Source organism: Acanthamoeba castellanii (assembly GCF_000313135.1).
Source record: "Acanthamoeba castellanii str. Neff unplaced genomic scaffold scf7180000084603, whole genome shotgun sequence".
Classification (NCBI taxonomy): domain Eukaryota; phylum Discosea; order Longamoebia; family Acanthamoebidae; genus Acanthamoeba; species Acanthamoeba castellanii.
In genome coordinates, this window is record NW_004457654.1 from 796,973 (window position 1) to 809,868 (window position 12,896).

At 64.3% G+C, this 12,896-nt stretch overlaps 6 protein-coding genes across 6 annotated transcripts in view; 3 read left to right on the forward strand and 3 right to left on the reverse strand.

Annotated features, from left to right (window-relative positions):
* Nucleotides 1-113: 113 nt before the first annotated feature.
* On the forward strand, nt 114-1,513 carry ACA1_070900 (uncharacterized protein; the record flags this gene model as incomplete). The annotated part of the gene is made up of 5 exons (XM_004352945.1): nt 114-174; nt 229-279; nt 353-524; nt 669-803; nt 952-1,513. The coding sequence occupies 5 exons, from the start codon at nt 114-116 to the stop codon at nt 1,511-1,513; spliced, it is 981 nt and encodes a 326-aa protein (XP_004352997.1).
* Nucleotides 1,514-1,665: 152 nt separating this feature from the next.
* ACA1_070910 (HD domain containing protein) lies at nt 1,666-3,389 on the reverse strand (the record flags this gene model as incomplete). Its single annotated transcript, XM_004352946.1, has 7 exons — nt 1,666-1,823; nt 2,071-2,158; nt 2,304-2,378; nt 2,465-2,608; nt 2,866-2,948; nt 3,059-3,116; nt 3,288-3,389. 7 exons carry the CDS (start codon nt 3,387-3,389, stop codon nt 1,666-1,668), a joined length of 708 nt encoding a protein of 235 aa, XP_004352998.1.
* A 125-nt stretch (nt 3,390-3,514) lies between these two features.
* ACA1_070920 (tRNA(N1G37) methyltransferase, putative) lies at nt 3,515-6,580 on the forward strand (the record flags this gene model as incomplete). The annotated part of the gene is made up of 12 exons (XM_004352947.1): nt 3,515-3,713; nt 3,752-3,789; nt 3,880-3,998; nt 4,090-4,217; nt 4,418-4,554; nt 4,701-4,811; nt 4,897-5,008; nt 5,136-5,263; nt 5,480-5,609; nt 5,772-5,860; nt 6,028-6,132; nt 6,389-6,580. The coding sequence occupies 12 exons, from the start codon at nt 3,515-3,517 to the stop codon at nt 6,578-6,580; spliced, it is 1,488 nt and encodes a 495-aa protein (XP_004352999.1).
* Nucleotides 6,581-6,772: 192 nt separating this feature from the next.
* On the forward strand, nt 6,773-7,915 carry ACA1_070930 (uncharacterized protein; the record flags this gene model as incomplete). The annotated part of the gene is made up of 1 exon (XM_004352948.1): nt 6,773-7,915. The coding sequence occupies one exon, from the start codon at nt 6,773-6,775 to the stop codon at nt 7,913-7,915; it is 1,143 nt and encodes a 380-aa protein (XP_004353000.1).
* Nucleotides 7,916-8,254: 339 nt separating this feature from the next.
* On the reverse strand, nt 8,255-11,283 carry ACA1_070940 (uncharacterized protein; the record flags this gene model as incomplete). Its single annotated transcript, XM_004352949.1, has 6 exons — nt 8,255-8,389; nt 8,493-8,608; nt 8,794-8,909; nt 9,052-9,653; nt 9,835-10,094; nt 10,242-11,283. The coding sequence occupies 6 exons, from the start codon at nt 11,281-11,283 to the stop codon at nt 8,255-8,257; spliced, it is 2,271 nt and encodes a 756-aa protein (XP_004353001.1).
* A 176-nt stretch (nt 11,284-11,459) lies between these two features.
* The window catches only part of ACA1_070950 (Armadillo/betacatenin-like repeat domain containing protein), a gene marked incomplete at both ends in the record, with an annotated part of 2,672 nt that continues 1,235 nt past the window's right edge, over nt 11,460-12,896 (reverse strand). The window contains 7 exons of the mRNA XM_004352950.1: nt 11,460-11,474; nt 11,578-11,694; nt 11,786-11,848; nt 11,986-12,087; nt 12,214-12,355; nt 12,505-12,585; nt 12,725-12,798. Of these exons, the coding sequence (XP_004353002.1) occupies nt 11,460-11,474; nt 11,578-11,694; nt 11,786-11,848; nt 11,986-12,087; nt 12,214-12,355; nt 12,505-12,585; nt 12,725-12,798 (594 nt within the window). The remainder of the gene's footprint in view (nt 11,475-11,577; nt 11,695-11,785; nt 11,849-11,985; nt 12,088-12,213; nt 12,356-12,504; nt 12,586-12,724; nt 12,799-12,896) is intronic.

Here is a 12,896-nt window from a genome sequence, read left to right on the forward strand (position 1 = left end):
TCTTTTTCCTGTTTTCTTTTCATTTCTTTTGAGCATTTCCTTCCCCGAACAAGCTGGGATTTGGCAGAAGGGCACAAACAAGCGCACACCAGATCACAAGATTCAAGCACCACATGTCGCACAACATGTTCGTTGGCTCGGGCAAACGCAGTGGCACCCGCGGTGGCGCTGACCGTACGTCACTCGATCTCGCCCTTTCTTGAACATTATTTTCACCTGTTGGCGCAGAGTTCAGCTGGGAGAAGGTAAAGGGCGACAAATACAAGGATTTCTACCTCGGTATGCCCCCCCCCGGCATTGGTTTTTTTCTTCTTCTTTCTGTTGTGGGCTTACTGGACGCGTGTACATGCAGGACACTCGCTGCACACGACAGCGAAACCAACCTTCAACAACCGAAAACCAAACCCGCTGTGGTGGACCAAGGCCCAGGAGGACAGCAATGGTGAGGTGGACGACGCAGCGCGCCGTCGGGCTGAAATAGCAGCCATCAAGCGCGAGGAGGAGCAGCTGCACCAGGAAGCTCTGTACGTCGCAGCAGTAGTAGTAGAGGGGGGGGGGGAGGAGGAGGAGGAGGAGGAGTAGACCCCGCCATTTCTCCCGAGAGGCCTCCGAAGGGCTGCCGGCTGACTGATGCCGACCGTGGTCGGTGCTGTGGGCACGGTCACCAGAGGGCTGGCGCCGCGGAGGCGAAAGACACAGGAGACACAGCTCGACTCCAACGAGATCCAGGAGCTCACCCGACGCGGCAACACCGAGCGTGACGCTTACGACGCCGAACGCGTTGCGGGCCTCGGCTTTGCCCCGTACGCGCCTCCTCCCTCATCCCCCTCCCTCGAGCGACTGGCCGCCATCATCATTGGCGGGGACTGACTCCTCCCGGGCAAACCCTTTTTTCCCAACACCCAACACCCAACCCCACGCGTGTACATGGGACCGACGTTGCTGACACAGGGCGCCGCAGCACCAGACAGACGCGGCACTCCTGCCCACCACTTCCCGGTCGGCGAGCGGCGAGGGCGAAGGCGGCGATGCCGAGCGGCGCACGGGCCGAGGGCGACCTGACACCGGTGAGTCTCGGGACGAGTGGGAGGAAGCCCCAGGCGACCTCACGACGACGACGACCAAGGCCAAGCAGGGCGACAAAAAGGATCCCAGCAGCAGCAGCCGGAAGAGCCGGAGGGACAAGGAGGAGCGCAGGGAGGAGAAGCGGCGAAGGAAGGAGGAGAAGCGAAAGAGGAAGGAGAAGGCCAAGAAGGACAAGAGGTCGGGGAAAGAGCGCTCCGAGCGCGACAAGCACGCCCGCACGGAGGGCAGCGACCGGAGCCGTGGCCGCGAGGCTGGCGACAACAGGGACGACGACCGCAAGCGGCGACTGCACGGGGACGACCACGGGCGCGAGGAGCGATCACGCCGTCGCCGTGACAGCCGCAGCGCCTCCCGCTCTCCGAAACGGCGGAGGCACGACTCTCCCTCGCCCCCAGTCCGCCGCCGCTCCCGCCACGACTCGCCCTGACGGGGACGAACCACCATTTGGGTGGAGTATGTCCACATCACGTGGCTCTCTCCAGTTCTTCATAGAAAGGTGAAATGAAAATATGGAGACACGCGCCCTCGCGATGATGACAATAATGATGATGATGCGCGCGCACCTGGTCATTTCTTCTTTCATGGTGACGTCGATGCCGGGGCCGAGGCCACGGGCGAGGACGCGGAAGGCGGCTGCTGTCGCCTGGCGAGCAGCTCCGCAAGCCACTGCCGCATCTCCGGGTGCTGCACCGTCGTCTCCGCTCCCCGAAAGAACTCGGAAAGGTCTAAGCCTTGCGCTGCTCCATCCACAAACAACAAAACACGACACAGAGACGCACGCACGCAACAAGCAACACGTATCCACGCCGTCGGTGGTGTGAGTGAGCGTTGTGACAAACGCCAACACCTGCCCATGAGGCCTCCCTCTCCGCCAGCCAGCCAGCCAGCCAGCCAGCCAGCCAGCCAGCCAGCCAGCCAGCCAGCCAGCACCAGGTGAAGACGGGAGGAGGGGAGGGATATAGGCAGTAGCAGGAGGGCGCGTACAGGCTTCGTACTCGTGGGCCTGTAGGTACATGTCGAACTTGTCGATCTGCCCGACAACGCGAGCCTCGGGCGTCTCGCCCTTTTCATACTGTTGTTGCGTACCTCACCGGGTCAGATGACGGTGACGTGTGGACGCGCAAGCGCACGCCACCGAGGGCGTGTGTCGGCGTGCGCGTGCTGCTGCTGCGACGGCCTAGCGGGTCTTTTCCAGGCGACGGGAGGAGGAGGCGCACCTCAAGCCACAGCTCCTCGAACTCATCGGCGGCGGGAAGACCGGCCAGCATCGCCCGTATGGTGCCCATCGCTTCCTGTGGTGTTACCCCACCCCCACCCCCATTCCATAAGCCACTTGGGGGGGGGGGCATTTAGATAGGGAGGGAGGGGGCCCACGTACGTGCTCCAGGCGGTACTTCTCGTCCTTGGTCACCCCGCAATGGGGCGTGATGTCGCCCACGATAGCTGTCACCCACCCACCCACCCACCCACCCGCCAGCCAGCCACCGCCGCCGTGGCACGGGAGGGAGGGGCAGGGCGAAAGCTGCCGCCGTCAGCAAACGCACCCAAGGTGATCCCCGCCGCCGCTCATGCATTGCACTGGCACAACCGCGGCGGCGGCGGCGGCGGCGGCGGCAAGATGGGATGGGAACGTAACGTACCCTCTGTGCGAGTGAACACCAGCCACCACCAGCCACCAGCCACCAGCCACCCACCGGTGAGTGCATCCGCCGCACGGTAGGTAACGGGATGATTGTGGTTGGGGGGGAGGGGGAGGAGGGTACCAGCCATGTCGTGTACGAGGGCGAGCTTGACCATGCGCTCCTTGTTGAGGGACGAGTCGGCAAACAGCATGGCCATGATGCCCATCCGGTACATGTGGTCTGTACCACCACCACCACCCACCACCCGTCGAGCCCTCCCGCCGTGAGCCGAGTGCCGCCTCTCGCGCCGCCGCCGCCGCCGCCACGAAAGGAGGAGCCCCGGGGCGTACCGGCGATGCACTCGGGAGCGGACACGTTGTGGCGCACCCATCCCGTTCGCTTGAGGTGCTGCAGTGTGCCCAGCGCAGAAGCCGAAGAAGTGGTAGGAAAAAGTGAAAAACGTGGTGAGACCTTTTGAGCTGGGCCACAACAATGGCACACCACACGTGTGACGTGTTGAACAACGGGAATATTGAGCCTTTGGTGGGGGGAGGGGGGATAGGGCGTCGTCACACGGACCTTGAGCTTGCCCATGAGGCACATGAAATCCAGCAGGGAGCTGGCAGCAGGAGCAGCAATGGAAGCCGGGGCAGGCGCGGCGATGGGTTGCTGCTGCTCCATGTCCTCCTGTGGTGGTGAGAAAGTACGGGGGGGGGGGCAAGAGGGGCGAGGAAGGAAATACCAAAGAAAGAGGAAAAAAGAGAGAGAAAAAAAGAAGAAGAAAAAACAGTGCCCAACACCTGCGGATGGACGCTCCCGGCCTCGACACGGCCCACCAGCAGTCAGCTACCTCCTCCTCCTCCTCCTCCTCCAATACGTCGGCACCCACGAACCCGCAGACAGCCGTTCTCGATCGCGAGATGTTTCAGGAGACTCTCAATCTGGTGGCCCTCCGCATTCCTCAACGCATGACGGAGCCCCTCCTCAAACGCCTGGGCGGGTACCGTCGGTGGTGGCTGTGTGTGTGTGTGTGTGTGTGGCAGGCATCGTGATGAGCCAGGCCGCCGAGATATCCGCGGCCGTTAGCGAGTGTGGGTGTTGGTGGGGGCGGCACTGATAATATTCGACGTGCGTGGCCAGGGGGTACCTTCTGTCGCGGCCCAAGGTGAAGGTGGTCATCCCCGACCTCGGCACCACCAGCGGCACCAGCTCCACCACGGCTACCGCCACCCCTACCAAGGGCGACTCGAGGCTCCTCCTCCTGAGCGAAACTGTCACCGAACCGGGTACGTACGCTGCACACCGGTCGTGTCGTTGGTCGCGTCGTTGGTCGTGTCGTTGGTCGTGTCGTGTCGTTGGTTGTGTCGTGTCGTGTGCTCAGCGGGTGGGACGATGTGCCGCGCGGCTCAGATCTGCGGCAGCTGCCGGAGGAGGTGCGGGGCTACGTGCTGGAGAATGCCGAGGTGACCCGCTACACGCTGCACCTGGGCTATCCTCACCTGTCCCTCGGTACGCGCACAACACCCCCCCCCACCCAATATTATGAACCCCAACGCGGCCGTGTTGCGACGCAATCGCGCGCTGCCTCACGGCGGGCGTCTCGCCTGTCGCATACGCACGTGAGTGCACGTGTAATCTAGAAATCTATCTGTCTATATATATATATACATATACACACACATGCATACCTACTGTGCGTCGTGTCCCAGAGCAAGTGCTGCGGCGCGTGCTTCCGCCTGGCCTACCGGCGGTGTCGTCCTTCGAGACCATAGGCCACATCGCCCACCTCAACCTCCGGGACGAGCACCTCCCCTACCGCCATCTCATCGGGCAGGTCATCCTCGACGTACGTAAACCCCCCCCCCCAATATAGCACCCCCGCCTCCCCGTTTGCAGCGCCGGGATGTGCGTCGCCGATATCCGCCGCAACGCAACGCAACGCAGCGGGCTGTCTTCAGGAACTCACCCCCCCCTCTTCTCATCCGGCCACAGAAAAACCCTCGGCTGCGCTCGGTGGTGAACAAGACGCACGGCATCAATACCACCTTCCGCACCTTCGCCATGGAGGTCATCGCCGGGCAGGAGGACCTCGACACCGAAGTGGTACACACGGCACACACACACACACACACACGACACACACGACACACTCAGTTTCCGTCCCTCCGCCTTGCGGTGGGCATTGCAGAGCGAGAGCAGGTGCCGCTTTGCCTTCAACTACGGGCAGGTGTACTGGAACTCCCGCCTGCAGGCTGAGCACGAGCGACTCCTTAAGAAGCTCAAGCCCGCTGACATCGTCTGTGCGCGTCCCCTCCTCCCTTCCCACACGATGCTTCTCTCTCTCTCTCTCTCGGGTCCATGGAATGCGCATATGATCACTCACGAACAGATATGGCGGCGGCGGCGGCGGGTCGCGATGGCGGGCAGGTGACATGTTTGCTGGCGTGGGTCCCTTTGCCGTCCCCGCGGCCAGGAACACCGGGTGCCAGGTCTACGCCAACGACCTCAACCCCAAATCCTACGAGGCTCTCGTCAGCAACGCGCTCCGCAACAAAGTCCGTAGCCTCCGCCCTCACACGACACTCACGGCACAACACACGCACACCGCACACCGCACACCGCACACCGCACGCACGCACGCACGCACAATACACACACACACACACACACATTCACAATACACATTCAAAATGTCGGAGGAGAGACCATCCCATCGCGGTTGGTGACAAGGGCCACTTACAGGTGCGTGTTACCGTGGCCCACCACATCAGGTGCAGCAGCTCGTGCGGGCGCACAACATGGACGCGCGAGATTTTGTGCGGGCGCTCTACAAGGAAACGCCCCCAGTGCCGTTCACCCAGGTCATCATGAACCTCCCGGCTTCGGCCGAGTCCTTCCTCGGTCCGTGCACCCTCGCCTCGCTCGCCTCCTTTGGGCGCCATTGACACACTCGCCTCACCCCCGCCCCCACCCCACACCCCCCCCCTTCCTCTTCGTTGGTAACCAACCACGCTACGCTACGCTGGCTGCACCTGTTCTGGTGGTGGTTGCGGCATGTCACAGATGTCTTCAGGGAGTTCCCCGCCGAGCTCAAGCCCCCCACTATCCACTGCTACGTGTTCACCAAGGACACCATTGACCCGCGCGCGGACGTCGTCAAGGCACCCCCCCCCAACCATCCCCCCCCAATGATGTACCAACCATTTTGTCCCTTCCGAGCGGGAAGGAGTTTATCGCCGCCATGCCCGCACGCAGCAGCAGCAGCAGTGCTCACGCCACGGTGGGTGGGGGTGCGTAGCGTGTCGAGTCTGTGCTGCAGTGCGCGCTCGAAGAGCGGGAGGTCTACGAGGTGAGGGATGTGTCGCCCAAGAAGCTCATGATGTGCGTCTCCTTCCCGCTGCCCCGAGCCGCCTATTCCCATCCGGTACCCCTCCCCCCCTCCGAGCTTCCTCACCCGCCACCCGCCACCCGCCACCCGCACCCAAAGGGGTTTCCTGTGGGTGGGAGATGGTCGCAAGGCATGGCGTCCGTAGTGCCGTGTGTGCCGTGGGAGGATGGCGGGCGGCGCCGACCCACACGTGTGCTGCAGACCCCCCACCCTCTAACCACCAAACCGTGCGGCGTCTCTCCTTTGTTCGATCGCCCGCAGTAACGCCTGTTCGTTCCTCCCTTCCCTCCAGGCCCACGAGGAGGAGGCGGCGGCGGCGGAAGACGGCCGCGGCGCCAAGCGGAAGGAGCCCGACGTACCCGACGCCCCCGCCCCCGCCCGCGAGGTCGATGGCGAAGAGAGGGAGGAGGAGGGGGAGGAAGAGGAAGAGGAAGCGGCCGGCGACCGAGCCGTTCCTCCCCGCCCCAAGAAACCAAAAGCCTAGGCTTTATCCCCCCAACACCGTGTTCACCCCCCCCCTTCATTTTTCTGGTGGCCTTGCGCACCAAGTCCTTTCGTGTGTGCTGGGCAACCACCGGTGGTGCCCTAAGAGATCGCTTTTCGTCGTCGCCGTCTAGTCCTACGTTCGTTCTTTAGTACTTCTGGAGGCAGTCGGCACCACCAAATCAGCCAGCGCATGAAGCACAGCCTCTTTGGAGGAGAACTGCAGCAGCCGCCAGCACCAGCACCAGGAGGAGGAAGACATGCGCGACGGCGCCCGCCTTCGCCTCCGCCGCCTTCCTTCTTCGGGGCCACGGGCGGCGGCGGTCGCTCGGTGCAGCTGTACGGGTCTACGCCCTCCCTTACGCTCCCACGCGACCGCCGCCACGTGGACCCAGTCGCCACCAGCAGGGCCACCTCTTTGTCGTCCGACTCTGTCCCCGCACGCCCTCCTCCTCTCACCACGGCCACCACCACCAACGCCGCCACCACCACGACCACCACGACCCCGGCCAGGGGCGTGGTGGTGGACGTGGGCAGCGGGCTGCTGGCGGTGGTGAAGCCCTCGTACCACCACTGGAGGCAGCGGCTGCTGCAGCGCCGCCACTCACTCGATCGCAGGGGCGCCTCCTCCACCACGTCCCCGTCATTGCCGCCTGGACGCACCACCAACGATGGGCCACGCGCGGGCGCCGCCGCCCTGTTTCCCTTGCGGCGGTCCCGAAGCGAGGGCGAGGAGCAGCCATCTGATGCACCACCACTGCAGCCCCCACCACCACCGCCGCCAGCAGGCGCCGCCGCCGTAGGAGGCGCAGAAAGCGGCGAGGAGGAGGAAGCGGCGGCGGCGCACCTGCAGCCCCGCCGATCTGCTGCGTGCACTCCGCGCCAGCAGCAGCAGCAGCAGCAGCACACTGTGTGGAAGAGACGTCGGGAGAGGGGCCGCCCAGCTGACGGCGGCGACGGCGGCGATGAGGCGTTGTTGCAGATCCGTGCGCCCCTGCTACGAGCGGCGGCCACGGAGAGAAGCGGAAGCGGAGCAGCAGCAGGAAAGCAGGTGGCGGCGATGGCTGAGAGAGAGCGGTGGGCCAGGGTGGCGCGCGCGCGGGAAGAGGCCCGTCGGGCAACGCGTTGGCAGATCGGAGCGCTCGCGGCGGCGCGGCGCGAGCTCATCGCGGTGCGCATGCGGGAGCGGTGCCGGCAGCAGCGCGTGGAGCGACGCGCGGAGGAGCGGGACACCACGACCCGCCGGGCGAGGGAGGGGCACTTGCGCCACGTGGTCCTCCTCGCGCCCCTCCTCGCCCTCGTGCTCGTCCTCCGCCACGTGCTCCACCTCCTCTAATCATATATTAATGATCCCCTCGTCGTTCCGCCCCCCCCCCCACCACCACCACCTCCACCTCCACCTCGCCCCTAACGTTCTCCTCGCGCGCCCATATGCACCCTCTCTCTCTCTCTCTCTATGTGTGTGTGTGTGTGTACCAGAACTATCTATCTAGGTGTATAGAGAAAGAAAAATATGGCACACGACACACGACGACGACAACATATGACACGACACGACACATGCATGGGAGGAACCGAAACGTTGAAAAAAAAGGCGTGTTGTATGGGGGTACCGGAGGAGTAGGAGAAGGATGATCGTGGCGGGAGAGGGAGGAAGAGAGGCGGTGGTGGTTGCTCAGGCCCAGAGCCAGTTCATGAGGTGGAGGAAGGTGGGCTTGATGCTCTCCTTGCCGTTGAGGTAGCAAAAGAGCGTCAGCGCCGAGCCCACGCTGAAGAGGAACACCTCCCCGTTCTTGAAGTACTGCACGCCCTGCGCCATCGCGATGGCGGCACATCCGCCCACACCACCAACGACAGAGGTGATCACCGTGTCAGTCAGACGCCCACAACGGCCGTTGTGAGAAGGGAGGTACCCGGGGGATCATGTGGTACTTCTTGCACACGGCGTAGCAGCTCTCCATGGCCTTGGGCAGGCAGTACAGAGCCAGCTCGCGTCTACGCGCCGGCACCTCGATGAGCGACGCCAACCCTGCAGCCATGCATGGTGCGCAACCCGCCCGCCACCAGCCACCACCACCAGCCACCACCACCAGACAAGAATGAGTGGTGAACTTGAGCGTTGCGGGGCAGAGCAGCGTCTCACGCGATGAGAGGGGAGGCACTGATTGGGGGGGGAGTGTGAGGCGTGAGGCGTGGTAGTGGGGGGGGAGGTACCGGGGAGGGCGAGCACGGGGTAGAAGCACCGCACGTCGCGCATGAGGAAGGCCCGCTGCGCAAGGCACGCGCTAAACCACCCGGCGGCGCAGTACAGGCCCAGGAACAGCGACGACCTGCACCACGCACCACCACCACGTTGGTTGGGTGGTTGTGGGTGGGTGTGGGTGGTTGTGGGTGGGTGTGGGTGGTTGTGGGTGGTTGGTTGGGTGGGTGGATAGGGTTTGGGTGGTGGGAGGTGTGTGGGGGGGGGCGAACCGGGTGATGTTGAGGGCGAGCTTGGGGAGCACCTGGGTGAGGACGAAGCGCAGCAGGGCGAGCACGTGGGCGCGCGTGCGCAGGTGGCCGCACAGATTGCGGATGCTGCAGCTCACCATGCGCCCCAGCTCCCGCGGCCCTCGGCGCCTCTTCTCCGCGCCCTCCGCCTGGCGCCGCACCTGGTCGGTGTCCTTGTTGATGCTGGTGGTGGTGGTGGTGTTGGTGTTGCCGCCTTCGTCGTCGTGCCGGCCACCACCGTGGCTGTCGTGGTGGTCGCTGTCGTGGAGAGCTCGCATGGAGGCATCCCGGTGGAGGGCGAGCCGGCCCCTGCCACCACCGTCGTTGCCAGCGGCAGCGGCAGTAGCAGCACAGGCGGGGACGAGCTCCAGGTGCGTGGCGTCGTCCGCTCTCTCGGTCGGTAGTGGCGGTGGCGACGACGACGAGGGAGGCAGCACTTCGAAGGCAAGGGAGCGGTGGTAGCCGCGCGCCACGATGAAGCCCCGCAGCTTGAGGAGGAGGAAGACGAGGGTCGTCACCGAGTGCAGGGTGGCGTACATGGGGAACGCCCGCCAGAACGCCTCGTACGTGAACCCGGCAAAGTGCTGACGGCACCCGATCGATTACACCACACACACGACACCACAAGACACCACAAGACACCACAAGACACACCACACGACACACGCATGACCACGTCAGGACCGGTGGCGGGAAGACGGGTGGGAGGGAGGGAGGGAAGATGGAGAGTTGGATGGGGGTGGGAGTGGGAGTGGGAGTGGGCACCGAGAAGCAGTTGGAGTCGGGGTGTACGACGTCGCAGATCTTGTAGTGGTGGAGGCCGAACAGGACGCCCATGACGTCCTTGAGCTGGTGCTCCCGCGCCCACTCCATGAACATGGCCCGGTTGAGCTTGCCGCCTCTGCGCAGGGGTGCGATGGAGTCGATGACGCGCACGTCCTTGCCCCCGAACTTGATCAGGAAGCTCGAGTAGGTCGGGTCTAGCGTGTCCCGCTCCATGATATACGAAAACAGGATCTGCGACGCTGCCCCCCCCCCACAACCCACCCCCGTGCGTGTGTCGTGTGTGAGCACGATGACGACGACGGCGGTGGCGGGTGGCTGGCGGTGGCTGGCGGTGGGTGATGGATGGTGGCAGTGGCTGGTGGCGGGTGGTGGCGGCTGGTGAGTACCGGAGAGGGTCATGAGGGCGACGTCAACGTGGGGCGCGAGTCGTTCGAGGAGAGGCGGGAGGAGGCGGTTGGCGGAGAGGAAGCGGGCGAGGAACTCGCCGCTACGCGTGAGGCCGTAGAGGGCGAGGCCCTTCCGATCGCCCTGCGGTAGCCAGTACAGCGCCAGCCCGCTCGCCGCCCCCGCCGCCAGGTCTCCCGCCCACAGCATCCACCGCTCCCGCCTGTCTCTGTCAGCCACCGCCACCTCATCCTCTTCTTCTTCTTCTTCCCACCCCACCTCGTCGTCGTCGCCGCCGCCGTCGACCTGCTGCTCTTGGTCGTGGTCGTCGAGGTCCGAAGAGGTCGTGGTCGTGGCGGCGGCGGCGTCGAGAGCGAGGGAGGAGCACGGACGGGCCAGGGACCCGGGCAGGGCCGCCACCTCGCTCCCCGACGAGGTCAGCGATACAACTGCGGCGGCGGCACCGCGTGGCCGTCGCGACGGTGGCAGCAGCAGCGCAAGTCTTGATGATGATGATGATCGCGGTTGGGCGTGCGGCAGAGGTGCGGGTGGCGGTGGTCCGGTGCGTCGAAGGGCGGCGCGTGTGAGGCAGGAGAGGGCCTTCCAGGCCGAGGAGTAGGTGCCCAGGAAGAGGCCATAGCGCAGGTCGAGCAGGGTGCGGAGGACCAGCCGCGCGGTGAGGGGGCGCCCCCGCCGGAAGGCCGCGAACACGAGCACGTTGAGGAGCGTCTTGAGGCCCGACCCCACCACGAAGCACCGCGCGAACGTACGCACGCACCACCCCGCACACGTAGTGCCCCCGCCGTGCACGCACCTCGCCGCCGTTGGCGTCGTTGGCCTCCTGCTGCTGCTGCTGGCGGTGGTGGTGGTGGTGCCGGGGTGGTGGTATTGTGGGCCGCCCTCCTCCTTTTTGCCCTTTCCACGGCCAGCGAGGCGGGCCACGAACCCCTTTGCCTCCTCCTCCTCCTTCACGTGCGGCTGCGGCTGCTGCAGAGGTACCACCCCTCCCAGCAGGAGGAGGCCTCCGCCATCGTCGTCTTCCATCGGTGGTGGTGGGTGGTGGTGGGGGCGTCTGCAACCACGCGGTGCGGCCGGGACAAAACCACACAGCCCTTCAAAAATAGAAAAGAAAAGAAAAAGAAATAAAAACTCCTAACTCCGTTTGGTTGGTGCGCACGAAGCTGTAAGTGGTGGGGGGGGGGGCGATAGTGGTCCTGAGCTCAGATATCGCCTTCCTGTTCCCCACATGTGCGACACAACATGGGTTGGGGTTGGGGTTGGGGGTTGTATATGAGCCACGAACACGTGCAGTGAAGAGGAGGGGAGGGAGCTGCGTACGTCGCCATAGTACTTGCGCACGAGCTGGGTAGCCTTGGAGGCGATGACCTCGTTTTGGTTGTACTGCAGATTCTCCAGCGTCTCCAAGCCGTCCTCTTCCTCCACCAGCAGTGCTCCCTGTTCATTAGAACGTGCGTGCGTGCGCCACATTGGGGTCAACTGACTGAGGGACCGCCCAACCGCGGGAGGAGGAGGCAGCGGCACGCACGTCGGGGTGGTGGTCGAGCACCATCGCGAGAAAGTCGAGCCCCATGACCACGACCTCCAGGTCCTGTCACGCGCCATCGGTACATTAATCGCAAAGAGCCGGAGGAGATGCATAAAACAAACCAGTACGTGCGTGCGTGTGCGGTGGTGCGTGTGCCACGCTGGATCAGATATCTATATTCTACAGGTAGGTAGGTGTACCGGGGCTTTCAGGAGAGATATGAACTCGGGGAGCACCCCACCTTTGACAAGGGAGATCAGGTTGCGCTTCTCCGAGGCGATGTTCATCAGCGCAAAGCCGGCCTGCGATCGCCAGCACCAGCCACCAACAGCAGGAGCAGCCACCACCGCCGCCGCCACCATCAGTTGCGCGTGCATCGAAGTGAGGGTGAGTGAGATGTGAGACTGGGGGCGAGGGGGGCGATGAACCTCCTTCTTGATGTCGAAGGGCTGGGTCTTGAAGGTCTTCACGATGAGGTCCCCCAGGCCGCTCTGCAAAATGGCCTGCACGTGCTCGGGCGTGCCGCCGGAGAGGTTGGAGATCACCCACGTGGCCTCCTTCCGCACGGGCCTGTCCGTCGTATGAATACATGACACACCACACACCACACACACCACACACACCACACACACTGATCATGCATGACACCATTGGGAGGGAGACATTGACGTAGCGAGCCGCAGGACGGGCCAGGGAGGGTAAGGTGTGTGGGACGCTACCTTGTCTCGGAGCCGATGCAGTGGGCGAGGAAGGGGAGGAAGGGCGGATAGCTCAAGAGGACGTCGGTGTAGGCGTTCGATCTGGTCACCACGGCATGCCAGAATGCGCGGCCATTATTAGTAGTAGTAGTATTATTGGTACCCGTACTGTTGGTCGGCGGCATTGGGGAGGGAGGGGGGGAAGGGGGGAAGTAAGCGCGGCCTGGCCTGGCCTGGGTACCTGCTGATGAGGTTGCCGAATACTCGCAGGAGAGGCAGCACGGTTTCCGGCACAGCCCTCGCCAGCAGCTCCATCTGGACACACGCGATTGAGCGCCAGTTCGCTCGAGGCACGTCGTGCACACGCAACACGCAACTCCACACAGCCACGTTTGCCAGAAGGGAGATTGTGG